General features: G+C 46.7%; 2 protein-coding genes across 3 annotated transcripts; one reads left to right on the forward strand and one right to left on the reverse strand.

Moving 5' to 3' along the window:
• The first annotated feature begins 2,670 nt into the window (after nt 1-2,670).
• Nucleotides 2,671-15,138, forward strand: PKLR (pyruvate kinase L/R). 2 transcript variants are annotated; one of them, XM_044676788.1, is made up of 11 exons: nt 2,671-2,770; nt 4,272-4,454; nt 10,594-10,685; nt 10,856-10,987; nt 11,455-11,641; nt 11,840-12,110; nt 12,302-12,452; nt 12,717-12,869; nt 12,968-13,134; nt 13,717-13,898; nt 14,755-15,138. In XM_044676788.1, the coding sequence occupies exons 1-11, from the start codon at nt 2,671-2,673 to the stop codon at nt 14,922-14,924; spliced, it is 1,788 nt and encodes a 595-aa protein (XP_044532723.1). In that variant the 3' UTR covers nt 14,925-15,138. The 2 variants fall into 2 exon arrangements, with proteins under 2 accessions (XP_044532723.1, XP_044532724.1); XM_044676789.1 differs by lacking the exon at nt 2,671-2,770 and adding an exon at nt 3,830-3,884.
• Nucleotides 15,139-16,728: 1,590 nt separating this feature from the next.
• On the reverse strand, nt 16,729-26,304 carry HCN3 (hyperpolarization activated cyclic nucleotide gated potassium channel 3). Its single transcript, XM_044673667.1, has 8 exons — nt 26,006-26,304; nt 23,307-23,736; nt 22,138-22,299; nt 21,407-21,625; nt 20,561-20,707; nt 20,010-20,250; nt 19,048-19,212; nt 16,729-18,656 (listed from the first exon to the last, which is right to left on the reverse strand). The coding sequence occupies exons 1-8, from the start codon at nt 26,302-26,304 to the stop codon at nt 17,953-17,955; spliced, it is 2,367 nt and encodes a 788-aa protein (XP_044529602.1). The 3' UTR covers nt 16,729-17,952.
• Between the last annotated feature and the right edge of the window lie 1,399 nt (nt 26,305-27,703).

Raw genomic sequence — 27,703 nt, forward strand, 5'->3', positions numbered from 1 at the left:
TCGGCTACGGGAGTGGGAGGAGAGGGGAGGGAAAGAACATGAATCTTGTAACCATGTAAAAATATTCTAAAGTAATTAATTAAATAATATTCCCCAAACAAGATAAATAAATAAATAATTGAACTTTTAAAAAAAAGAAAAACACCTCTGTCTTAGAATCACTATTAAATATCAATTCTAAGGCAGAAAAACAGTAAGAACTAGACAATGGAGGTTAAGTGACAGCTTAGAAAGTATCTGAGACCAAATTTGAACCCAGATCCTCCCAACTCCAGGCCTCCACTGAACCACCTAGTTGTCTCTCTTAGTATCACTTCTCTTTTTAATTATTTTTTTTATTTTAATAACAAATTTCCATATAAATTTTCCAAAGTTATATGATCCAAATTATCTCCCTCCCTTCTTCCTTCCCCCCTCCCAGAGCTGACAAGCAATTCAGACTGGGATATATATATATATATGTATATATATATATATAATCAAGTAAAACATATTTCCATATTATTCATTTTTGCAAGAAAATTATCTTATAAAACCATAACCCCAAAACATATCTTAGTATCACTTCTAAGAAAGAAGAGTGACAAGGACTGAGCAAGTTAAGTGCCTTGCTCAGGATCACACAGCTTAGGAAATATCTAAGTTCGGATTTGAACCCAGGTCTGATCAACTGACTCCAGGCTTGGCCACTTTATCCACTGAGCTACCTAGCTGCTCCTCTACCTGTGTTCTCTGACTAAAAGAACTTGAGTCAATTTTTCTTGATCTGCCCTCTATATAGATGGAGCCTAGGGCTATCTCTCCTTGACTCAGATATTTCATTCCCTTTAAGAAAGTCCTTTCTGCCACTTCCCCTCTGTTAATAAAGTTTGCTCCTTTCCGACTATGTCCTTCACAGCTTCCTTTACTTCTGCCTCTCCCTAGTTCATAGAGCCCATATTCAGAGGAATTTGCTCTCTGGAACCTTCTCCTGAGCAGTGGCAGCCTTTCCCTTACTGCCTCCTCACAACTAAGCATGGTTCCTGTCTACCCCCTTCAGGCCTAGAACCATTAAACCATAAACCAATCAGTTCTGCCACCCATCCTAGATGGGATTCATCATTTCAGTAACTTTTAACCTTGCTCCTACCTGACCACCATTTTCCCTCTGTGTGTAGTCTCTTCCATTACAATGAGGGCAAGGAGTCTGCTTTTGTATGTGTAGTCCCAAAGCTTGACACATAGCAATTGCTTAATAAATATTCTCTCATTCATTGGTTCCTTCCCTCCTTCCTTCATTCTTCTTATGATGCTTTCACTGAGAAAGGGCCCAGGAGCATCCAGGTTCCTATCAGATTCTCAGAATCTACAACACTCTCTCTACTCGCTTCTTCACTGGCTTTTATTATATGATGGGATTCCTTCCCTTCCCTTCCCTTCCCTTTCCTGTCTTCTCCTGTCCTTTCCTGCCCTTTCCAACCTTCTGTCTTAGCATTCTAAGACAGGAAGGTGGCAAGGGCTAGTCCTTCTGACTCCAGGCCTGGCGCTCTATCCACTGTGCTACCTAGTTGCCCCTTCTCTGATGGAATTTCAACCAAGAATCATAGCTCTGACTTACTCCAAGTCACATCACACAGAGGAATTGATATATATTGCATGACAGTGCTAGAGGAGGAGGAGGAGGAAAAGGAGGAGGAGGAGGAGAGAATCCAGATTGAAAAATATCAGAAAATGTCAGAAAATAATTATAAAAATTGTTTTTACATGTAATTGAGAAATTAAATTTTAATTTTAAAAAATTTCCACAGAGGAATGGAATCTGAGTCTCTTGACACCCAGTGCAGTACTTTGTCTGAAGGAAGCTGGAGGAAAATAATCATGAAACTATCTTGATTGGAGTGATTACAAATTTGTGTTTCAGAATCTCAACCAGGCTCTAACTAAAGCAAGGCAATGCTTTTATGCCTCCTTAATCAATTCAGTAAAAGTAGCTAGTTGGCTCAGTGTGGAAAGATCACTGCACCTGCAGTCTGGAAGACCTGAGTTCAAATCCAACTTCATACATTCAATAGCTGTGTGACCAATGGCAAGTCAATTGACTCTATTTGCCTCAGTTTCCTCATCTGTAAAAGAAGCTAGCTAACCACTCCAGTGTCTGCCAAGAAAACCCAAAGAGTCAGACACCACTGAACAATAACAAAAGATGCTTATAAATTATTGACTCACTGAATGTCTGAATAATAATAATAATAATAACTGACATAAAGAACTTTCTAGTGAAGCACTTTACATCCATTATGTTTTTTGATCATCACAATAATTCTGTGAGGTAAATAGTATAGTATTATCCATATTTTACAGATGGAGAAACTGAGGCTCATATAGGCAAAGTAATTTGCCCATTGTCATATAGCTTGTAAATGTCAGAGGCAGAAACTGTTTTTCTCCTAGATCCAAGTCCACTATTCTTTCCATTTCACTAAACTGCCTAACAGACAAGGGTGGAGACCAACCAGAGAAAAAGGCTAGAGGTAGGGGAGTGGGGGAACTGTCCAACAGGAGGATGGTGGAGGGTTGGTTGGGTGTGCCCCTTTTCTTCTCTCTGGCTCCCCCAGATAAGAAGGGCCACCCTCCCGTCTTTCTCCCTTCTCCCAGGCTCCAGGCAGCTCAAGGGATCCACTATTTAGGACCATGTCATCAAGGGAAGAGCTGGCCTCTGGAATATTTGGGCCATGGACATCTAAATACCAACGGGACTTGATGACCTCCTTCCTTTTGGGGGCCCCAGGAGGTAAGAATTGGGGAACAAAGCTCCCATGGGCATGGACTATTCAAGTGAATCGAATTAGAGGAGAAACAAGGCAGGGAAAAGAAAGTGAGATATGAGTCTAGTTTATCACATCACTTGAAAAGGGTCTGTGCATTTTTACAATAATAATTTTCATCTGTTTAGCACTGGGCTGTTAGAAAGTGCTTTACATAGTTATGTTGTTATAAACATATAATGTTTATTTATGTTATTTCTAAATATATATTTATATCATATTTATATAGTGGCCCAATAAATACTTATACAAACTCTATGAAGTAAGTTGTTGAGTCATTTCAGACTTTTTATGATCTCATTTGAAGTTTTCTTGGCAAAGATATTGGAGTGGTTTGCCATTTTCTTCTCCAGTTCATTTTATTACAGATAAGGAAACTGAGGCCAACAGGACTAAGTGACTTGCTCAGGGTCACGCAAGTAGAAAATGTTTGTGCCTCAATTTGAACTTAGGTCTTCCTGACTCCAAGCCTGGCACTCTACATACTGCACCACCTAAGAGGGCACTTTTATTATCATTCTCTTTTCAGATGAGGAAACTGAGGTTGAGAGAAGCCACTCTGGGAAGAACGTTGTATTTTGAGCCAACAGTCTTGGGTTTGAAATAACAGCTAAACTACTTATTTCCCCCATGACCTTGATCTTTCTGGACCTCACTCTCTTTATCTATAAAATGAAACAGTTGGCCTAGATGAGATCTAAGGTCTCTTCTGGTTCTGATATTCTATGATTTGATCAGTCCTTGAAGTGGCTTGCTCAGGGCTTGGACCCAGGCCTTCTGATTCATAAAGCTCTACAGCTCATTCATTCATTAATTTCCCAGAAGTGGAATCCCCTTGAAATGTCTTCCCCTCCTCCCAAGCCCTGCAGGTTAGGCTATGGGGAACCTACAAGCACGGGAAGCTCCCATGGCTACTGGACTCTGCCCCCTGTCATAAAAGGCTTGGTGAATTGTGGGGCATGAGGACAAAGAGTTTGGTGACATTTTAACCAGCCATCCAGAGGCTTGCACAGATCAGAGCAGCACCAGGGAGTTTGGCAGCAGATACAGAGACACTGAAAATGTCTAACAACATGGAGGGTAGGCCCATGCTGAAGGGTGGGGGTCTTGGAGGTGGAGAAGAGGGCTCTGAGAACCTAGTGCTGGATGGAAAACCTTAGAGAATGAGGGAGCTAAGAGAAAGGAGAGAAACTAAGGGGACCTGATAGACTGAGAATTGAGGAGGCCAGGGTGGGAGGAGCGAAGGATGGGGATTTTACAGAGAATCTCCTTCAGGGGCTCAAGTTCTTAAATATGGGAATGAAGGGGCTGAAAATGAAATAACAGCCAGTATTGGTAGAGGGATAGAGAGACTCAGGATTTGAACGATGGGAAATCTGGGGATGGAAGGGAAAGTTAGGGAGAGGTTTGGGCTCTAAGCTATCTATCAGTGCTCATTTTGATCATCCTACTGTTCTACCTTGCCAGGGCCGGCTGGGTACCTTCGAAGGGCTAGTGTGGCCTTTTTGACCCAGGAGCTAGGCGCTGCCTTCTTCCAGAAGCAACAGCTCCCAGCAGCCATGGCAGATACCTTTCTGGAGCATCTCTGCCTACTGGACATTGACTCAGAACCAGTGACTGCCAGAAACACCAGCATCATCTGTACCATAGGTAATTAATGATGGTAATCAATCAATAAATATTTATTAAGTGCTTACACTGTGCCAGGCAATGTGATAAATGTTGGGGATTTTTTTTAAGGCAAAAGATATTCCCTATCCATAAAGACCTTAAAATCTTTAAAAAAAATTTTCAGTTACATATAGAAATAATTTTTGACAATTGTTTTCTGACATTTTGTGACTCTGATTCTCCCTCTCTCTCCCTCTCCGCTTCCCAGAAGGGAGTAAATACAAGCTTATGATCTAATAGCAATGCTCACTTGGTTAAGAGTCTGAGAAGCAAGGCACTTTTGTGGACTGTTCCCATTTGAGAACGATAGCATCTTTGAGGGCACCTGAGTGGCCCAGTGGATTGAGAGCCAGGCCTAGAGATGGGAGATCCTGAGTTCAAATCTGACCTCAGACACTTCCCAGCTATGTGACCCTGGGCAAGTCATTTAACCCCCATTGCCCACCCTTACCACTCTTCTGCCTTAGAACCAATACACAGTATTGATTATAAGGCAGAAGGTAAGGGTTTAAAAAAAAAAAAAAAAGAATGACAGCATCTTTGTGAGTTGAGGTGGTGACAAGGAGCAACTATTCCCACTTGACTAGGAAACTGAGGCCCAGAAAAATCAATGGACTTGTCCAAAGCCTCACTATATATAAATTAACTGCAGAAGCTGACCTGGAACCCATTTCTCCAGTATTCTTTCCATTACTCCCAAATGCTTTCCATTCGGACTCCATGGTGCCATGCCCCAACATTCTCATTTTTCTTCTTTAGAATGCCACATCCTCAAAGCTAAGGCTACCATTTGCACTACCCACATCATTGCCAACATCTCCCTCCTCCTCCTCCTTCACATTGATATCACTTTGCCTGCATCCCCTCCCCAATCCTAAAAGCATCCACTCCTCCTCCATTTTCTCCAATATCATTACACCAACATTATTCTTTGGCTCCAGGGAGAATGGAATCTCACATCCTCTTCTTCTTTGATGGCTGAAGTGGTAGAACGTAGATTTCTGAGAGGTTAGAAGGAATCATTTTGGTTGTAAAGGAATGTCTCTGAATGGGGGAAGGAAGTGTCTCTGCAATATTGATGTCCCTGAAGAGAAAGGGAGGGGCTTCTCTGATTAAGGAGAGGCTGTTTTTGAGAAATAGAAGAGGAAATGTTTGAGCAGGAGAATCACTCAGCCAACAAAAATGTAATACAGGCCTACTATGTGCCAGGTACTGTGCTAAGTGCTGGGAATACCAAAAAAAAAAAAGGTAAAAATCCATTCTCTATACTCAAAGAGCTCACATTTTAATAGGGAAGACAATAAACCAACAGTTAAGTACACACAAAATATAGAGAGAGTTAATTGGGAGATAATCTCAGATGGAAGATACTAGCATTAAGAGGGTCCAGGAAAGACTTATTGAAGAAAAGTCAGAGAAGTCAAGGAAGCCAGGAGACAGAGATGAGGAGGGAAAGCATTCCAGACATGGGGGTGGGAGTGGAAAGAAGTTGATGAAAATGCATGGAGTCTGGAGATGAAGTGTCACGTAGAAGGAACATAAATAAGCCGGTGTAACTGGATTGATGATTATATTGAAGGCAGCTAGGTGGTACAGTGGATAGAGAGCTAGACCTGGAGTCAAGGAGACCTGAGTTCAAATGTGGCCTCAGACTCTTATTAGCTGGGCGATCCTGGGCAGGACACTTAACTCTGGTGGCCTCAGTTTTCTCATCTGTCAAATGGGCTGGAGAAGGAAATGGCAGACCATTCTAGTATCTCTGCCCCAAGAAAATCCCCAATGGGCTCACCAAGAGTCAGACACAACAAAAAATGACTGAACAACAACATAGTACATGGAGGAGAGTAAAGTATATGAAGATGGGAAAGGCAGAAAGGGGCCATGACTTCCAAAGCTAAACAGAGAATTCTTTATTTGATCTTGGAACTAATAGGGAAGCAATAGAGTTGAATGAGCTGGGCAGGAGGGGTGCAGGCAATGACATGGCCAGGTCTGTACTTTAGAAAGATCAATTTGGCAGCTGAGTAGAGGATGGAGTGGAATGGGGAGGAGAGGCTTAAGGCAGGGAGACCAAGCAGAAGGATATTTCAGTTGTCCAGGTATGGGGTGATAAGGACCTGCACCAGAGGGGTGGCAGTGTCAGAAAAGAATAAGTGCATATGGGAGAGATGTTATAAAGGCAGAATCAATGGGACTTGGCAATAGATTGGATATGAGGCTGAGAGTGAGAGATAACGGCCAACCCTTAGGTTTTGAGTTTGATTGACTGGGTAGATGATGGGTGCCCAGTAATAGGCTTATAAGAAGAAGGAAAAGCTGGGGGAGAAAGACAGTTCAGGGCTGGGCATGTAGAGTTTAAGATGTCTATGGAACCGGGGGCAGCTGGGTAGCTCAGTGGATTGAGAGTCTGGCCCAGAGATGGCAGGGTCAGGGTTCAAATCTGGCCTCAGACACTTCCTAGCTCTTTGACCCTGGACAAGTCACTTAACCCCCATTGCCTAATCCTTACCGCTCTTCTGCCTTGGAAACAATACCCAATATTGATTCTAAGATGGAAGGTAGGGGTTTAAAAAAAAAAAAAAAGATGTCTATGAACCCAGTTCTGAGGTGTCCAAAAAGCAACTAAAGATGGAAGACCGGAGGTCCAGAGAGAGTAAGAGCTAGATAAATCAATCAGGGAATTGTCAGCACAGCAATAACTCCATGAAAGCTGATGACATCACCAAATGAAATAGAGTACTAGAAGAAGAAAATATAGCCCTGGATACAGCCTTGGGAGATACCTAACATGTGACCTTTATCCAGGGTGGAGCCTGAATGAAGATCTTGCCAAGGAGACTGAGAAAGAGTGATCAAATGGAATCAGGAGACAGACAGTAGAGACACAAACCCCAGAGAGAAGCAAACAAAGGTCCAGGACAGAGAATTACAGAACTGGAAGGGATCTCAGAGACTATCTAGTTTAATATGTAACTGAAAAACAACAAAGTCACTAAAATAGTAGTCAGCCAGTCTTTGCTTAAAGACCTCTGATAAGGAGAAATCATTACCTCCTAAGGGCCATTACCTGCCTTTTGGATAACCATGTTAGAAGTTTTCTACCTCTCACTTCCAGTTTTAATCTCATGAGCCAAGCAGAACAAATCTAATCTCATCTTCAAACTTACGCCCATCATCAACTTAAAGACAGCTTTCATGATTCCTTCTACACTAAGTCTTCTCTTCTCCAACTAGCCATCCTCATTTCCTTCAACCAATCCACCGAATGGGAGCAGCCAGGGAGTGGAGGAAACACTGGTCTTATAGTCAGGAAAACCTGAGTTCAAGTTCTGCCTCAGACGTTTGCTGATTGTGTGACCCTGGACTAAGTCAATTAGCTTTTGTTTGCCTCAGTTTCTTCATCTCTAAAATGGGGATAATAATGGTACTGACCTTATGGGGTTGTTGTGAGGATCAAAAGTTGTAAAGTGTTTAGCACAGTGCCTAGCACATAGTAGATGCTATATAAATGTTAACTATTGTTATCAATTATAATATGTGTGACCCTGGGCAAGTCACTTAATCCTATTTGCCTATTTCCTCATCTATCAAAAGAACTGGAAAAGGAAATGGCAAACCACTCCAATATCTTTGCCAAGAAAACTACATATGGGGTAATGAAGAATAGGACATGGCTTAACAATATTATTATTATTATTATCTGTCATATTCTTATGACCTTTCATCATCCTGCTCAAACTCCTCTGGATACTTTCCAGCTTATTAATACTCTTCCTAACATGTGGTGCCCAGAACTAAATCTAGCATTCCAATTTGACCTGGCCAGGACAGAGCTTAGTAGGGTTACTGTCTCCCTTTTTCATCTAGACTAGTGATTTCCAAAGTGGGAGCCACCGCCCCCTGGTGGGTGCTGCAGCAATCCAGGGTGAGCGGTGATGGCCACAGGTGCATTTTGGGGTGGTGAATAACTGTAAGGGGGTGGTGATAGTATGTGACAGAGGGTGCTAAGTAATATTTTTTTTGGAAAGGAGGTGGTAGGCCAAAAAAGTTTGGGAACCACTGATCTAGACCCTTCTGACAAAGCCTAAAATCACATTGACCTTTTTGGTTGTCATATCAATGTAAAACAAATATTGAGCTGGTGTTCCACTCAGATCCCTAGATCTTTTCCACCCTCCCCTAACTCCTGTGCTGACTTAAAGCTCCAAGTGTTCTATACTAGGTACTTCATTTTATTTGTTGTTGTTCAGTTGTATCCATTTTGCTTTAATCTACTGGAGAAGGAAAGGACAAACCACTCCTGTACCTGCCAAGAAAATCTCAAATGGAGTCATAAAGAATCAAACACAACTGAAAAACTGAAAACCACCACTAGCAACAACAAACTTATTTAGATTAGTTTTTTTAAATGCTAGCCTCTCAGAATATTTTCATATCCTGACTCTATCATTTGCCTGAGTTTGAGCAATCTGCCAATTTGAACCACAAGGCTTCTTTGCTTTATATCATTGGTAAAAATATGAAGGAGGTGCAGCTAGGTAGCACAGTGATAGATCACTAGACCTGGAGTCTGGGGGACCTGGGTTCAAATCTGGCCTCAGACATTTCCTAGCTGTGTGACCCTGGGCAAGCCATTTGACCCCAATTACCTAGCCCTTGCTGCTCTTCTGCCTTAAAATCAATATTGATTCTAACACAGAATGTAGAGTTTTAATATATATATATGTATAATATACATAAACATATGTATATATGAATTAGGACAAGACTACACTGATTCCCAGGGCACTCTATGCCATACGACCATTAATGACTATTCTTTGGGTATAGGCATTCATACTATTCAGTCTCTATCTGTTCTATTCTCTAGTCAATATCTTACCATTGTCATCCATAAGATTAGCCTTTTTCAAATGTTTTCCTAAAATCAAGAAATTTTCACCTAACAGCATCAAGGTCTTATCAAAAAAGGAAATGAAATGATTCCATCCATTCTAGATGAAAGTCATGCTGGGTTTTGGCGACAAGTATGCCAATGTTCACTAACCAGCTCCTTAACAACACATCCATGAGGGGCAGCTGGATGGTTCATTGGATTGAGAGCCAAACCTGGAGATGGGAGGTCCAGGGTTCAATTCTGCCTCAGACATTTCCTGCCTGTGTGACCCTAGTCATGTCACTTAACCCCAAATTGTCCAGCCTTTACTCTTCTTCCACCTTGGAACCAATATTTAGTATTGATTCTAAGATAGAAGGTAAGGGCTTAAAAAGATTACATCCTTGAATTTTGCCAGGGAAGGAAGGCAGTCTTGTTTGTCTAGAAATTTCAGGTTACATTCTCTTTCCCTTTTAAAAAAAATCAAGTCGTTTATCATTCTTGAGTCCTGTCGTATCACATTCTTTCTCCATCTCTTCCATATATCACTGACAGTGAGAGGCGTTGCAATCATACCCACTAAAGTCCTTTACAGTTGCTGGGAATTAGTTCATCTGGGTCTGCTGACTCAAACTCATCAAAGACAGGAGGTCTCTTACTATCTCCCTACAAATCTGGGATTGTAGAGGGTGTCTCTAGAGCAGAAAGGAGAATCTTTTAATCAGAAGAGTTTGTCTGAACACAGTCTCTTTGAACAGGCTGTTGTCAGATTGTTGATTGACTCTTTGTGAGTCCTTTTAGGGTTTTCTTGGCGAAGATACTGTAGTGGTTGGCCGTTTCCTCCTCCAGTTCATTTTATAGATGAGAAAACTGAGGCAAATGGTGTTAAGTGACTTGCCCAGGATCACGTAGTAAATGTCACAGGCAGAATTTGAACTCAAGTCTTCCCGACTACAGACTAGTGCTCTATTTGCTCTACCGCCAGCTGCCTTTGGATTGGTGGAAGGAAATTGGTTGAAGGACGATGGTTGGTCTGGAAAAAAGAAGACTTAGTGGGGTGGGGAACAATGAAGTAACATTAAAGGTGAGAGATACAAAAGTGGGATAGATTCCCTGGGTAGGTGAAGGTGGGAGGCCTGGATGATCACTTGGGGCTTTTTCATCAAGTATCAGTCAATACTAAACGGTCCCCGGAGTCTCCTCTAACAAGAAGATTTTGTGATTCTCTGTTTTTGGTCACAGGCCCCGCATCTCGCTCTGTGGAGCGGCTGAAGGAAATGATCAAAGCAGGGATGAATGTTGCCAGGCTCAACTTTTCCCATGGCTCCCACGAGGTGCAGGGAGGGATGGGAGGCATTACTGCAGGAGCTGGGGGAGGGGAAGGGGGAATCTGCCTGAGGGTCTGGAGGCCCAGCAGCTGGGGAGGCTGAGGATTTAGGAGAGGTTAGTTAGCCCGAGATCCCCATCTTCATCTCTCCTTTCCCTGTCCTGTCTCCCTTTCCAGTACCACGCTCAATCCATAGCCAACGTGAGAGAGGCGACCGAGAGTTTCGCGGGGTCACCCATCACCTACCGGCCTGTGGCCATAGCGCTGGACACCAAGGGGCCCGAGATCCGCACCGGGATCCTCCAGGGGGTAAGGCAGTGGAAGGGCTGGGCGGTACAAGGAGAAAAGAGGGTCGTTTGAACAAAGAAAAGAAGGGTGGAGTAGAGGCAGAAAGGAGTAGTGCTAGAAGGAAGGGCCCCGGGACGGGGGTAGTGGGGTGTGAGGGGTGTGAGGGGTGTGGGGGGTGTGGGCAGGGCCGAAGCGAGAAGGGAAAGGACGAGGAACTTGTCGTGAGGCTAAGGACTGATGGAGCTCAGAATCTGGAACCGCGTTCTTGGAAGTCGGATAAAGGAGAGACTTTGATGATGTGTTTGGGCGGGGCCGTGATCGATCCGCGTAAGGCCTGGCAACCTTTAACCCGCCGAGGATAGAAAGAGCTATTCTCTAGTGGCCTGTACTACCGGACTCTTACCAGGAAAGGGTCCAAGGCAAGATTAGGGCTGGAGATCAAGCCCCCAGGCTCCCGCCCTGCTCTTGCTTCCCATTCTCTCCCCCAGGGCCCGGAGTCAGAAGTGGAGCTAGTGAAGGGTTCCGAGGTTCGGGTTACAGTGAACCCGGAATTCCGGACTCTGGGGGATGCAAGCACCGTGTGGGTGGACTATCCCAACATAGTCCAGGTAGTATCGGAAGGAGGGTTAATCTACCTCGACGACGGGCTTATCTCCCTGGTGGTTAAGCAGAAAGGTGTGTGAACTCACTAGCCCGCCTCCTCACCTCCAGTTCAGGCCACGCCCCCTCATTCTGTCCCGCCCCAACAGTTGCCCCGCTTCCCAGGTAGCTCCTCCCCCAGGGGGATGTCCCTGCCTTAAATCTACTGGTCTTAAAAACTATCGAATTGCGCCAAATCGTCCCTCTCTTAATCGGCTCCCTGCGATTCCGCAGGCCCAGAAGAACTGTTGACGGAGGTCGAGAGTGGCGGGATCCTGGGTAGCAGGAAAGGAGTGAACTTGCCTGGTGCAGAAGTGGACCTGCCGGGGTTGTCGGAGCAGGATATTCTGGACCTGCGCTTCGGAGTGGAACAGGGCGTGGATATCATCTTCGCATCCTTCATCCGAAAGGCCCAAGATGTGACTGCCGTACGACAAGCCTTGGGGCCTCAGGGACGTGATATCAAGATTGTCAGCAAAATAGAGAACCACGAGGGTGTTGAGAGGTGAGGCTTCCGGCCCTTAACTTTATCCCCGCCCTACCCCCACCTCCCACCTCCTGTTCCCCCATTCCCTCCTGGTGCGAATCAATTGAAAGGTCCCTAATCTTCCTTCCCTGATTCCACCCTACTCTCCTTGATTTTGCTCACTATCTCCTGGCCGTGCCCTCTTTTGGGCTCTAACCCTCCCCCCCCAGGTTTGATGAGATCCTGCAGGTGAGCGATGGCATCATGGTGGCGCGGGGTGATCTGGGCATCGAAATCCCGGCTGAGAAAGTCTTCTTGGCACAGAAAATGATGATTGGACGCTGCAACTTGGCTGGCAAGCCAGTTGTCTGTGCCACACAGGTCTGGGAGAGAGCAGGGGGCATGTCATGGGTTTTATGGGCACCTCCTTGTAGAGCTGTGGGCACCAACTCCCCCCTAGAGTCCCTCAGCTTTCATGCTGTGGCATGGGATTGGGGTACAGATGTCCCTTAGTATATCCGGGCTACACTCAGAGAGAGTCATCAGATGGGAGAACACCCAATGGAGTCCCAAGGAGTGCCTGGGTTGAGTGGGGAGGGGGAGGGGACTATTAATCCATGGTTCTCATGGAAATGGTGCCTCCAGATGCTGGAAAGCATGATCACCAATGCCCGGCCAACTCGAGCAGAAACAAGTGATGTGGCCAATGCTGTACTGGATGGGGCTGACTGTATCATGTTGTCTGGGGAGACAGCCAAGGGAAACTACCCTGTCGAGGCTGTGAAGATGCAGCATGCGGTATGGAGCTGATGGGGAACATGGGGGGTGCCCAAGATCCAGATAACCAGGACCATTTGCTCAAGGCCTGACCCTGATCCCCGCCCTGGTTCTTTCAGATTGCTCGGGAAGCAGAGGCTGCAGTCTATCACAGGCAGCTGTTTGAAGAACTTCGTCGGGCAGTCCCCCTGAGTCGTGACCCCACCGAGGTCACTGCCATTGGTGCTGTGGAGGCTTCATTCAAGTGCTGTGCTGCTGCTATAATTGTGCTGACAACAACTGGCCGGTGAGAGATCAGCAAGGCACCCAAGCAGAGGTGGGAAATGGACATTAGGGAGGCAGGCTGAACATCAAGGAGAATGAAGAGCAGGGTTCCAGTGTTGGAATTATTGTTCCGGGAAAGCTACGGCAGGGCAGCTAGGCATAAAGTGTATAAAGAGCCAGGACTTTCAAATCTGGCTTCAAATCTGACTTCAGACACTTCCCAGCTGTATGATCTTGGGCAAGTCATTTAACCCTGCTTACTGCTCCTCTGCCTTGGAATCAATATTTAGTATCAGTTCTAAGACAGAAGATATGGGTTTAAAAAAAAAAAAAAAAAGATGGCAATCCAAGGGCTTAGGGAGACCAAATACCTAATATCAGTGCCTAGTATTAGTAAAGGGCTTTATATTTTTCAAATTATTTTCACATCCATTATTCTATTTGTTCTTTACAGTTTGACTGTGAGATAGAGCATTTTACAAATAAAGAAACAGAGTTCTAAAAAGATTAACACAAAGTCAGTGGCAGAGTCTGGACTGGAAACCAGATCTCCCAACTCAGAAAACTGTGCCCTTTCCACTAAGTTGCATGCTCTCTCCTCCAGTTCTGCTCAACTTCTGTCCCGATACCGTCCCCGAGCTGCTGTCATTGCTGTCACACGTTTTGCTCAGGCTGCCCGCCAGGCCCATCTGTTTCGTGGTGTTTTCCCCTTGCTCTACCGTGAACCCCCAGTGCCCATCTGGTCTGAGGATGTTGAGCGTCGTGTCCAATTTGGCATTGAAAATGGTAAAGTTTCCATGGTTCTTCCCAAGTTTTTGCTTTCCTCACCCAAGACAACCTGTCTTTCTAGTGCCTGCTTTGGCTTCTGTTTCCATAGCAACTTTTCAATATCTCTCCTTCCCCAACTCCTCTCCTCTCCAGAGATTCATCAGAACTCATTTATATAGCAGAAGCTACCAAACTAAGTTGACATGAGAGCATGTGACAAAAGAGGCCAATTTATTGTCTTCTCTTGAGTCGGGGATAAGAGCTAATGGATAATGCCATCTCTTTGCACTATTAGGGAAGACCCTGCACTACTGCACACTAATTTAGGGATGAATCATCAATAATTTTTGCACCAAAGGCAACTTAATTAAGAGAGAGGACAACTGGTGTATACCAGAGAAGTAGCTACAAGGTGCTAAGCGCCTTCATATATCGTAGGAGGCAAGCAAATGCCATTAACAGTCCTCTACATTTTGCTCTCCAGGAACAAAACTCCTTTCACCCCACCTTGGGTGTCTGTTCTGCTCAGGAAGGTGATAGTTGGGAGAAGTAGTCTTTGGCTATTGACCTAAAAGACTGAGGGCTGCTCACATAGTAGTAATGTCTGTTTGCTCCCACTCCCACCCCCTATCACCAAGGCAGCACAAATAGGATTGAGACTAAGGCTCCCTTCCAAACTCGCCATGCACATTGTCACCAAGTACATCCCTATAGGTCAGTCTTTGGGTTTTAACAAAGATGGGAAGGGAGTAGGTAGGGGAACAAAGTATGATTGCCTCTGCCCCACATCTACCTCCTAGGGATTGACAATTAATTATTATTACCCAGACTGTCCTAGGTGTATAGTCTCACCCCTTCCCTCTTCTCTATTCAGGGAAGCTCCGTGGTTTTATCCGAGCTGAGGACCTGGTGATTGTGGTGACAGGCTGGAGACCTGGCTCAGGCTCTACAAGCATCATGAGAGTCCTGAGGGTACCTGAGACTCCATGTTCCCATAAGCCTGAACCCTCAGAACCACGTTCCAATGTAGGTGACTACCCCTAGCCAATATGGCATTCCTTTATATAATACCTCCTAACTCTGAGATAACTCCTCCACTTGCCACCCTCATGCTGAAACTTCATCTCTTTCTAAACCTTATACGAGACCACAGTCTCTTTCTAGTTCCTAGGTCTTGTCCCTGGATACCCTCTTCTTTCACCAGGTGTCATGATGGTTCCTGGAGACTTGTGTTCAATAAAATATCCATTGTTGTAAATTGTGCCTTACTGTTCTCTGGCTTCTAAAATACCCGATGCCTTTGGGATCGGGTCAGCAGGTTAATTTCTTCTCTCACTCATGGGAGAACAAAGGAGATGATGTAGAGGAGAGGGCATCGTGTGTTCAGGGCATCCCTGAATTCTCTAAGTAGAAAAGGTAATTGTGGGAAGCCAATAAGAGAAAAGATAAAAATCTGAGACTCCTCTTTTGACCCCTTTTGTGATCCTTGTGATTTCTTGTTGAAAAGTATTGTGACCTTATTGAAAAGCTTTAAGTTCTTATCAAACCTGCATTTAAAGGGTTAACACTGTTAACACAGCAAGGAATGCTGCTGCCTGGTATAGCCAAGGCCAAATTCTGGGGGGGGGGGCAATTTGACCCTGAGAGGGTTACTCCCCAACTTGGTTTTCTGATAAGAACCTAGTCAAAATTCAGCCTTGGCCTTGGTCTTTTCTGAAGCCAATGTTTTGTGTTTTGATGTGAAATAATTTGTAACTTCTGCACATCTGCAAAGTTTCGGGGGGGGGTTTCTTTTGTGTGAAATGAGTCTTGAAATATATATAATAAACTCCATGTTCCTGGAGCCAGAGCTGGAAGCATGAGGTAAAAGACAGCTCCCTTGTCCCATCCTTATTTCCTTATCAACTAAACTGTCCTTATCAGATTATCAGAGATGATAAAGAGATCTCCACAGGTAATGAGCCTTTCTCAGAAGGGACAGATCCTGCACCCTGGAGTATTAACTCATTAGTTGACACCAATATTGAAAGCACAGGTGGGCTCATGGAATCATGGTTCTGGAGCTGGAAAGGACCTTAAAACTGATCTAGTCCAACCCCATCATTTTATTCTACAGGAGGAGAAGCTAAGGCTTAAGAAAAGGAGTAGGGAACAGCTGGGTGACTCAATGGATTGAGTCAGGCCCAGAGACTGGAGGTTCTGGCTTCAAATTTGATCTCAGACACCTCCTAGCTGTGTGACCCTGGGCAAATCACTTAACCCCCATTGCCTAGCCCTGACCACTCTTCTGCCTTAGAACCAATACATAGTATTGTTCAGAAGGTAAGGGTTTAAAAAAAAAAAAGAAAGAAAGAAAGAAAGAAAAGGAGTAGTTGGTCTAAAATACCCTAAATAGTTAAGATTTGAAACCAGATTTTCCGACTCAAACCCCCCAAAACAACCAACTCATTTTTTAACCCTTATTTTCTGTCTTAGTAACAACTCTAAGGCAGAAGGGCAAGGGTGAGGCAAATGGGATTAAATGACTTGCCCAGGGTCACACAGCTAAGCCTGACACTATCCACTGTGCCATCTAGTTATCCCATCTAGCATCAGTTTTCCCATACCACCACATTTCAACTCCACGCTAGAAATGAAAATGGCATTGGGTAGTATTGACATGTGGGCAATCAGTTCCTAAAGTCAGCAACTTTCTTGCCCATCTTGCCGGGACAAGGTTCACCCTTCTGCTGCCTCAGTGCCTACTCTGCTATCATTTGCCTGCCTTCTTGTTCAATCTGATATTCATATGTTTACCCTAAAGCCACAGCTGTACCCCACATACATGAGAAGCCAAAAGGGACATATTTTTTTATATATTCAACTATCTGTAAACAAACATTAAAAAAAAATAAATAATTCCTCCACATGTACCCACACCCACACAAGAATCCCAGAGCCTAGAGTGTGGCAAGGGAACTGTATGCCAAGGTTCTGGCTCCTGTTCTTCCTATGCTTATGCTATGGAGGGGGAAGACAGGGACAGATGGGGAGGTTGGGGGGGGGGTTCCTGTATCCCTGAGAAGGCAGAGGTGCTGGCTGGTCTGCCCCTCCCCTCCCCTCCCCTGTTCCCTATTTCCCCCACTCTGTGGCTTGGATTCTTGCCTTTTCCCCACTCTCACAGCATAGGTAAAAAAGACACCTAAAGGTAAAAACTGTCCCCTTCCCTCCCCTACATGGTTAGGGAACTGGAAAGTCCTAGTATTGCTGATGGAGACAGGCAAGGGCCACAGAGCTGGCATGAAGAGAGGAACCCCCTCTGTCTTTCCCCCTCCTCCTATGAGAGAGGGCAATACATAATTAATTCCCTAAGGAATCAGCTACTGATCCCCAAAGGGGCTCCTAGGCTGGCACATTCATTAGGGAGGGGCTGGACAGCCTCAGTCCCCAGGGGCACAACTGGTTAGGAGCACAAGGAGGATGTGGCTCTTTGTTCACAATGTTTTTCTACAACAAAGTTGGGATCAAGGAAAGCTGGCAAGAGATGCCCATTTGGGCAAGAGGTGTTTGTATTCATTGAGAGGGCCGTAGATGGGTGGGTGCCTACAAATGGCAGTGATGAGAGCAGAGGTGGATGCCCTATACAACAAGGGGGCACGGAGGCCTGTGGTTTTGGCAGCGACGGGGGAACAGGCAAGGAGCCACCCTGGGCAGTGATAGGGTATCTTCCCCAAAGGGCTCATGAGCAGAGGAATGTCTGACCTGGGGAAACAGAAGAAATTTTTCTACTTGGCAGTGATGAGGATAAGAAGACCCTCATGCCTTGTTGAGTAGGGAAAAGGGGGAAAATGCTTATACTGGGGAAGGCCTATGGCCAGGGGGATGCTCTAAGCAAAAGGCATGGAGATACTTCTATTTGGCAGTGATGGAGGCATGTCATGAAGGAGTATGGCTGAGCTAAGGGACATGTGGACACTTACACTTGGTAGTGATAGGGGACATCCACAGTGTGTAATACTTTGTCTGTGGTACCTACAGACACCAAAGCACCCACACCTCTCACAAGAATCAAAGTTAAATGCACCCAGGAGTCTCACATATTAGCAGGAAGTTGAGGGCCCCTACCCGTACCTGGATCAGTGGCAGGAGGCCTGAGGGGTTGGGCAGTGCCTGGAAGCCTGGCTAAGAGCCCCGAGGGGGGTAAGCGCTCACCTCCTGAACCCTTGCGCCCAGGGGAGCCCTCTCCAGCTGCTCGATGAGGAAGTGATGGTTGTGATGCTGAAAGTGGCCGTCCTCTGGGCCCTAGCCGCCGTCCACCCCCCCCAGGCGGAGGACCTAACAGGGAAACTTGTGACCGGCCTGCCCGGGATAAGCTGGCATGAAGAGTTCGGGCTGCTGGTGCAGGCAGGCGGGAGGTGGATGCCCAAGGCCCTCGAGCCAACAAAGGGGGTCCACGAGCAGGCACCAGCGGTGAGGCTGGTGAGCCAGCTGAGCGACGAGCTGAGCGAGCAAGAAGAGTGGCAGGAGAGTCTGGAGAGAGGGGTAGTGGTGCCCGATGGTGGGTCAGAGCAATGGCCACATTAGAGGTGACTGCAGCTGCTTGCAGTGGGGCATGAACCAGGGGCTCCCAGAGCACTGGCTTCCCACTCAGACGAGCACCTGTGCCTGGGGCCAGCCCCCTCACTCCCCGAGCCATGTCTCTGTCATGCTGTACCAGATGCTGCTCCATGACCCCACTGCCACCACTTCCTGGGCTAGGTTCTGAACGCTTGCGCTGAAGCAGGGAATTTTTCTTTCCTGAGGATGTCACAGAGAAGATGGTGTCAAAGGATGACAGGGTCTGAGATAGGGTAGAAAGATGCGCCTCACACATATGGGATAAAAGGTAGGTTTGTGAGGTAGGCATTCATGGGGTTGGTATTGGGTCTATTCTAATTAAAGTTTGTGGGGAGGGGGAAACCGTGAGCCAAGTCACAAGTAGGAGAGACATGGGACTAGGCCAAAGAGTGGGCCTCTACGCTGCAGGATGCAGTGTGGCCAGGGATGGGAAGAGAAAGACGTTGCTGCTGCAGTGGTCACTGGCAGGGGAAAAAGATGGAAATAAGGATCAAATTTTTGGATTTTTGCTCAGGGATTTAAAAAAAAAAAAAGGACCTAGTCATTAAAGGTGGGTGGGGTGAGGACTCACCAATTCGGTGCAACCTGTCCATGGCTACTGTCTCAAAGGCTCTCCGCATCATGGGGAATTCCTCTAGCACCGCATTAAAGTGGTCCACACTGAGTGAGTAGAGGCGACAGTAGGTGTCAGCCCTTACGCTAGCTGTTCGCCTGCCCCTAGTCAGTAGGCAGATTTCTGAGGGGAAAGTAGAGAGGCAAGGTGTCAGTATCCCATCATCCACCTGTACTCTCATATCTACTTCTTGTCACCTCTTGGGATCCTGGATCCCCAGGTATTGCTGCTCTTTGCTATGGGAGTGAAATCTGGGTTTTAAGAAAAAGGACTGCTATCCCTTAAGGGATACTTACTAGAAGTCTCTGAGGACATGGCATAATTTCCGATTCCTTCTGGGATCTCTCAAATACTCTGATACTCCTCCAGCTCCTACTGATAGGAAAGGTTCTGATCTTCCTATCCTCCTCCCCCACTTGCTGAGGGAGATAACATCACAGCCTCCAGAAGAGGAGATATTGATGAGGCAAAGTTCCTAGGCCCCAACTATCTTCTGATTTTTGGCCTTAACTGCCAGCCTCACACTTCTCTGTTCTAGATAGGGATTATTTCCATGGGTTTATTGGTCTAGAGTAAATCATACTGTGTGTGTCTACGTGTCTATGTACTCCAAGAGTACCACTAATAAGCAAACTCTTTTTCTAAGTGAAATCAGGTTCCAACCAACATCAAAGGTAGCTATGAACCTAAGAGCCTCGTTCCTTTTTTTAGAATTGGCCCCAAGATATTTTTGCTCTCCTCACACTGGAGCTACTCTGTGTGAGACTGTCTATCTGCTATCAGGACAGGGACACAGGGCCCCGACTCCCTAACCCCCCACACAAAAAACCATGGAACCTAGGCCTGGTTCTGCCTTTATCCTTATGTTCCCTTGTTCTCCCATTATGTCTTTCTCCTACTTCTCTTTCAGTCTTGCTTACCCCCAAAGTAAGAACCATCAGTGAGACGCGTGTCCCGAGCACCACGGGTTAGCACACTGAGCAATCCATGCTGAATAAAGTACATCTTTCTGCCCACAGAGCCTTCACGAACCACAAGGTCACCCGGTTGAAAGACCTCAAATCGAAGTTTGGTGAGCACAGCAGTGACAAAGCTGGGGTCAGCATGAGCAAACAGGGGCATGTGGGCCACCAGGCCCCTACAGGTGAAGTTAATTATCTCCTGGGCAGAGGGAGAAGTTGAGGTCAGTTAGGGCATTACACACTGGACAACTTTCATGGTCTACAGCCAGGGAACTAACCCCCACTGAACAAGATCAGCTTCAGATGCCCCAAACCCCTAAAAGATCATGATCTCCCGAGGAATGAAAGTAGGGGGAGCATGGGCAGTATTACCCTTAGGCAGTCCCTTCAGAGAAGCTCTCCCCCAAAGTTTCTACAGCTCAGAGTTCCTACTCTTCACACACTGGGATTGCCTGTCTTCCCCACATCATTCAGCATCACTTAGTGCCCCATTTCCATCTCAAGAGTACCTCACGAAGTGGCTCGCTCAGCTCCCCCAGGATGCTTTCCTCATCAAACATTTTGCCCTGGTATCGATGTTCATAGTACTCATGGATTCGTTGACGGGTATCAGCTGGCAGTTTGTGGAAGGACATGTACTGCTCCACCTGCTTATACTGGAGGCACCAGACCCACCCAGACAAGAACCATCAACACAGGGATATGGATACATTGACAAAGACAATATGATGAGAACAAGGAGATATAAAGGGATATGGGGACATAGTTATGGAGACACGCAAAGATATGGGGACATATACATAGAGTCAGTCAGGGACATGCAATGATAGGGATACCCAGGGATAGAGATAAACATGAAGACACAGAGTGACAGGGACATAGACATCGGGAAGGATAGAGACAAGGAGATATAGCAAGAGCACAAACCCAAAGGCATATATGGGCACAGACATAGTCACAAGTTCACATAGGAACAGAGATATGGAAACAAAGGTCAAACGTCACAGACAAGAAGGCATGAACACAAAAACATAGACACGGGGATAATCAAGCATAAAGCAATGGAAATAGTAAAAGATGTCATGGGTAAAGAACAAGGAGACATGGACACAGATATAATACCCAAATATGAGGAAGTGTAGAACCCACAGGCAAGGAGAAAAAAGACTGCCCCAAACAAAAGAAAACAAGCACAAAGACTCAAGCAAATACATGTGGGGAGGAGGGGAGGCAAAGATATAGAGACTCTAAAGGGCACAATTTAAAATGGGAACTAAAGCAAGATGCCCAGTTCCCAGTATTCTGCACAAGTTGGATTTACCTTCACCTCCACCCCTGTCTATGCCCCTGCTGACCTTCTCTTGGTACTGGCGACGGGATGAGTCAAGAGACTGGATGAGGGCAGTGGCATGACCAATGAACATGGCATAGCATGTGGCACCCACAATCATGCTAAGCATGGTGAGCCAGACATCCGGCATGCCCTGAGGTGCTTGTTGTCCATAGCCTATACACAGCATGTGGCTCATGGCTTTGAAGAGGGCATGAGAATATTGGCGGCCCCACGAGTGGTTCTGAGGAAAAAGAGAATGGGGCTGAGCAACTAGAGGCCAAGATCTCTTGCACTCTAAACTTTTCTTGCTCTTGACTCAACAACCTCTTTGTCTTGCCTCTAACACAGCAGACAGAATTATGGCACTTGGTTCAGTGGAGCTTGGGAAATCACAAAAGGATGACTGACCACCCCCCCCCCCAAGATCCATGCAAGTATACTGAGGGAGAGAATAGTGGTAGTTCTCCATTCTTCTGCTTCTCCTTCCCACTTCTCCTCTCACCTCTTTTCACTCTCCTGATATATCCAATGCTTAGCACTGTGCCTGGCACACAGTAAGTAATTTTAAAATGTTGATTGACTCTTTTTCTCTTTTTTCTCCTTTCACACATCTTTTCCCACTCTTGTCTGTCTTTCTATTATGTCTTACCATACGCCAGCCCATGTTCCCGCCCACACCACAAGAGAGCTCTCAGAGTAGACCCCAAGGAGAGGCTGGCAGACCACAAGATAGATAAGAGAGAAGTGTCTCACCACCATGTGGTTGATGGAGACCCAGCAGTCAGGAGGAAAGTCCTGGAGCATTGGGACCAGGAACTGTAGGCAGCCATCCCAATGACACAACAACAGCATCATCCCAATGAGATTGAAGATCCGAACCACAGCACTGGCCAGGTCATAGGTCATGTGAAAGATCTGGGGGAGGAGTGTGTGCAGGGGCTGTGGGCAAGGTCACTCTTCTCTTGGTCCTGGTCCATACCCCCTTCACAATTTTGCAAATATTTCTAGTTCTTCTGTCTTTAGGTAACCCTACCTAATTATCCCCTATACATATATCTACAATTATATACCACTATAGATATAGCCCTAGAGAGGGTGGTAAGATAACTTATAATCCTTATGCCACCAAGATGTAAGTAAGGCAGAGGTAAATGAAATAATATATGTAGAGTACTTTGCAAACCTAAAGCATCATTTAAATGTTAGCTATTATTACTATTAGGAGTGAAACTTTGAGTGAATTCCCTTTTTACCCAATCCCTTTATCTATCTTTCCCCATCTCTTATATTGGTCTTCCCCTTCCTCTCCCTTAGATCTGACTAGCCCCAAACACTTATATAGCCATACAAGTATCTCTGCCATGTCTTGACTTTCCCCATTAAAATTTTGTGAGGGTTGGCATAAAAAATTAAATGGGAATTTTTTCAGAGTTTTGCTGTAGATGGCATGGGAAGGCCAACAGACAATATGGGGGGAAAATTAGAAACTATATAGCCTATGACCAAATACTTAACCCAGATTTTACAATGAAGTTCTATTATAAACACTCCATGAAAGAAAGAAAAAATTCAGACTTCTCTGGTACTCCAAGGGAAGGCCAAAATTTTTTCTAGGACTTTCGAGATCGCAGGAGCTCCCTGCCCCTAACCCTCATGATGTGGAAGGGATTCCTAATTTGGTACTATAGACCATTATTAATGCAATCATGAAATCAGCATCCTCCTATTGTTCTTCCTTTAGAAGTTTTCTTCTGGCCCTCTCTCCCAAGAGAACAATAAATTTGGAAACCCCCTTACCCTTCTCAACCCCTGATGACTTCCTTAACAGAGACTCTACTTTGAAAGTCCACCCACTTTCTCTAGTACTTTTTGGCCCCCAAGGGATAAGAATAAATCCCACCCTGCCCACCTCCCCACCCCACCTCCTCCCACTGGTGGATGTATCGGATGAGGCGGGAGAGGCGGAGCAGTCGCAGCAGGCTGAGGATCTTGGTGAAACGAACAATTCGAAGGGCCCTGGCTGTCTTGTAAACCTCAGCATCCAGTCGTGGCTCCAACTCCACCACCAGGAAGATGTAGTCCACTGGAATGGAGGAGATGAGATCCACCAGAAACCAGGTGCGGAGGTAGCGAGTGCGGATGGCGTGGGGAGCCAGGAGTATCTCTGCTCCTTCTTCCACCACGATCCCTGTCCTGAAGTTCAGCACCAGGTCCAGCAGGAAAAAGGTGTCAGAGAGGACATTGAAGACGATCCAGGGTGGAGAGTTTTCCTCCTTGAAAAAGGTGATGCCCACGGGGAGGACAATGAGATTTCCCACCATTAGCAGCAGCATGATCAGGTCCCAGTAAAATCTAGCGGGAAAAGAGGAGTAAGGACGCCAGGTACTCCTGGATCTACATGGTTCACCCGAGGCTCATCCTCTCCAGTCTCCATATTTTTAAATAATTTGTTCCTCTTTCCTGAGTTTCGCAAGCCCTCTTCGCCCCATGCAATAATCCCCTCTCAAAGACTAATTTTCCTGGGTTTACTTCCTACATCCTATCCATGAAAGTTGCATTTATCTCCCTTTGTCTCTATAATCTGGGAGAGGTGATGGAGTTGTCCTTTTTCTCCCTTAACCATGGGAAGTTTCTAAGGACAAGGAGGAGAAACTTTCCATACTACATACTTAAAAGCATTTGCATACATAAAGGCTCAATAAATGTCCCTGGGCTCCTATCCTTCCTAATTCCCTCCAACCACTGATATTGTAACTGAATATAAGGCAGGGCTATGAGAGGAGAGATCAGGAACAAAAAGGAATGGAAATTCCCTTATCCAGAGGGGAAGTTTTGTTTTTTTTTTCTCTTCTGATTGGGATTTCCAAGGATGTGAACCAGTCCTAAGCATTTCTCACCATCTAGCTTCCAGACTTTCTGTTCAAGGCAATTGCTCTGTTACCAAAAGGACTCTCAGTTCTAGAGGCCCAAATAAAAGAGGCCAATTTACATTTTGCTTGCAAGTTATTTAAAAGTTCATTATGTTTCCCTCTCCCTGTAGTACCCACCAACCTCTAACCCTTTCCCTTCACTGTGTTTCCCAGCTGCTGCTCTTCTCGATAACCCTAATTATTTCACCATTCTTGCTTCTAGACCCTTTGATTTGCCAGGAAAAGATAAGTTTCCAGCTATTCAGCCCCTTTCTCTAGTGACTTTGAATTCTCTCATCTCATAGAAAAGTACCCATTATACTTTAACATGAACAAAAAACGGAGCCAGCTTTACTATTCTGCCATGCTCTGTACCCTTCTGTGCCTAAAGGACACCAGCGTTTTTTACCAGAAACTGAGAGAGGAGGGAGCGAACTATCAAGCAAAATAGGATCTTCACAGCCTGACTCACAGGCAGTCACACGCCCATCGGGTGATACACTGGAGAGGGTGAAGAGGGGCCACATGGTTAGAAGTGAAGTGGGGGAGGGGGGACAACATACAGGCAACTGAAGGCAGTACAATGAATAGTGAAATTACCTGTGGAGAAGTGGGGGTAAGATACAGTAATGTGGAAATGGACAAGAAAAATGCTGCTGTGGTGTTGGTGGGGGCCCTGACAGAAGAAAGGAGTAAGGAGAACAAAGGAAAGGGGTTCAAGAAGAATATTTCAGGATTTAAAATAATCATGTGTGAGGAATTTAAAAGATGTACATCCTTGACTACAATTGGGTCTATTGACTCTAGACCTACTTCCAACCCTTGTACTCTAAATTTCAATGCTAATCCCAAATTCTTTCCTCATCCAAGAGTTGTCCTTCACTTTCCTCAAGGACAGGAACATCTATCTCTTATAGTAGTATGGGACCGGAGGCTCAACCTCTAAAAATGGATTAGGGGGGTTCTGAACGCTCTCTCGGCTTAACCTTCCTGGGAAGCTACAAGGGCGGTGTCCCTAACCCCCACAGTCAGCCTCCAAAGCTCCGATTCCCCAACTCCGCCCCGCCCCCTGGACCTCGAGCATCTAGGCTTCAGCACTAAGGACAGCGCCCAGGGCTGCTCTTTAGTCTTTCTCCCTTTCCCGCCTGCCTTCGTGACCAAAGATTTCTCCTGCTTTTCTCGGGGTGGTTCTCAATAGATGGGAGGTCAAGAGGGTAAGACCCTTGCACGTCTCTAGTGGCCCCCAGGAATCTCCCTCCTCAGATCCCTTGCTCTCCAAGCACTAGGATTGGGGATACATCCCCGGGAATCCCCACCCTACCCATTCTTTCTAGGACCGGAAGATGCCGTCGAGGGTGGAGCCGAGACCCCCAAGACTGGAAATACCTGCCCTCGCCCCCACCCCAGCGGTCTTCCCCATGGTCACAGCCATCCCCATGAAAATGGGACTTGTCCCCTCAAAGACGACTAGACTACTTAATGCTGTTGGTGGTGGTGGTTGATGGTGGTGGGAAAGGAGAGAGGGAAGTCTACTGGACCCAACGGCCATCCTTTCCCACTTGGTGACCACCCCCCACCCGGATGTGACGTTCCCGTCGGGGTTGGGCAGGGTCCGAGACTCCCTGGGCATCCCCCGGACTAACAGTATCTAGCCGTCGATCAGACGCGACGGGGTCCCCTGGGTCTCCAAAGCCTCCCCCGGCCCGAGGTACCGGAAGTCACTATAGGGATGGATGATCCAGGCTCCAGCTGACTTGACCCGCTCCTGCTCAATCTCCACCGCCTTGTGGCTGCCGAACACCCGGAGAGAGAACTTGTTGACGGCGGGCTGGAGCAGGGCCCCGAGCTGCCGCCGCATCGGCCCGGGTCCCGATTCAGGCCCCGGTGCAGGCGAGGGTCCTGGGGCGGCGGTAGCCGGGCTGGGGGCAGGTGGGGAGGCCGTCTCCAGTCCTGGGGTGCCCTCTTCTCCCGCACCCGCAGCTGCTGCCGCGGGCCGCTGTTCGGGGTCCATGGTGGCCGTCCCCTTTTCCCCCTTCACGGTCTCGGCCTCCCCGCCCCAGACGAGGCCATCTTGACCCCGCCCCCTCCCCCGCAGCCCCGGGAGCCAGAGCGGAGCTCGAGCCTTGCGGGAGCCGGAGCCGGCGGCACAGCCCCGCGGGCTCAGAGCGGAGGCGGCTGGGCGGGCGTAGCCTCCCAGCTGCCTGGGCTTGGGGCGGAGGGGGTGTGTGTGACAGGCGGGGAGCGGGGCGGAGACCGGGCTGGACGGAGGAGGGGAGCGCGCGCCCCCAGGCGGGAGCTGAGGGGAGCGGAGGGGAGGAGGAGCGGCAGGCCGCGTTCGGCGGTCCAGGAGAGGGGAAGGGCTGGGTCTAGGCAGCCCAGAGGCGGGGCAGGGCGGGGACCCGCGCGGAGTCGGAGAGCCCGGGCTTTGCTAGGCTGCAATGAGAGAACTGAAAGAAGAACGTGTTTTACCGAAAAGCCTGAGAGGCGTGGGTACCCTACGGAAGCCCAGGGATCTAGAGTGTGGCGCGCGCTGGCCCGGCCCGGCCCGGGCAGAAAAGGGACAGCCGCGAGGGTAGAATATCCTCTCTTTGCAGCTGTAGTCCTTGTCTTGGACCCCAGTCCCTGACCCCCCCCCCCCCACTCCTTGTTTATGACTCTCTTATCTTGCACTCAGGCCTGTCTCTTGCTCCTGACCCTCCAGCCATCTCTTCGGAACCATCCTACCCATAACCCATCATTCCCTAACCCCGACCCCTGCTAGCTACTTTGCCCCACAGTCTTCCCACCTCTTCCCCTCAGGCTCAATTTTCAAAGACCTTTACCCTTCTCAGTCCCTTTGTCCATGACCTTCCAAGTGTTGGACTTCGAGTCTGGGGGAACCTTAATTAAAATCTTATCGCAGGCATCACTAGCTCCATAACTGTGCGAGTCATTTAACTTTGCCCCCAAGTCTCAATTTCATCATCTATAAAATGGAAGTAAAAATCAAATGAAACAACTGGTGTAAAGCACTTTACTAATCTTAAAGCACCATATAAATGCTTTGGGCCCCACCTTCTTGCTCTGTATCTGACCTCATTGCACCTGGAATCAGAGGACCTGGGTTTGAATCCTGACTCTTCGACTTACTGTGTGACATTTAGCAAGTAATGTTCCCTTTGTGGGTTTCATTTTCTTCATCTTTAAGGCAAGACAGTTGGATCAAGGGCCTTTTCTAGTCTAAATCCTTTGGTCAGTTTCTGACCTTTCCTTCATACCTTTTCACTGGAAGAATCCTCAGACTACTGCATCAGATTTTAGTTTTTATCTCTCTCATGAATATTTCAGGTTAATCTCAGGTCTCCTGACATTTCCTCAGTTCCTTCTATCCCATCCTTGGTGCTCTTATTTTTTTTAATAACCCTTACCTT

This window comes from Gracilinanus agilis, chromosome 4, assembly GCF_016433145.1.
Source record: "Gracilinanus agilis isolate LMUSP501 chromosome 4, AgileGrace, whole genome shotgun sequence".
Taxonomy (NCBI): domain Eukaryota; kingdom Metazoa; phylum Chordata; class Mammalia; order Didelphimorphia; family Didelphidae; genus Gracilinanus; species Gracilinanus agilis.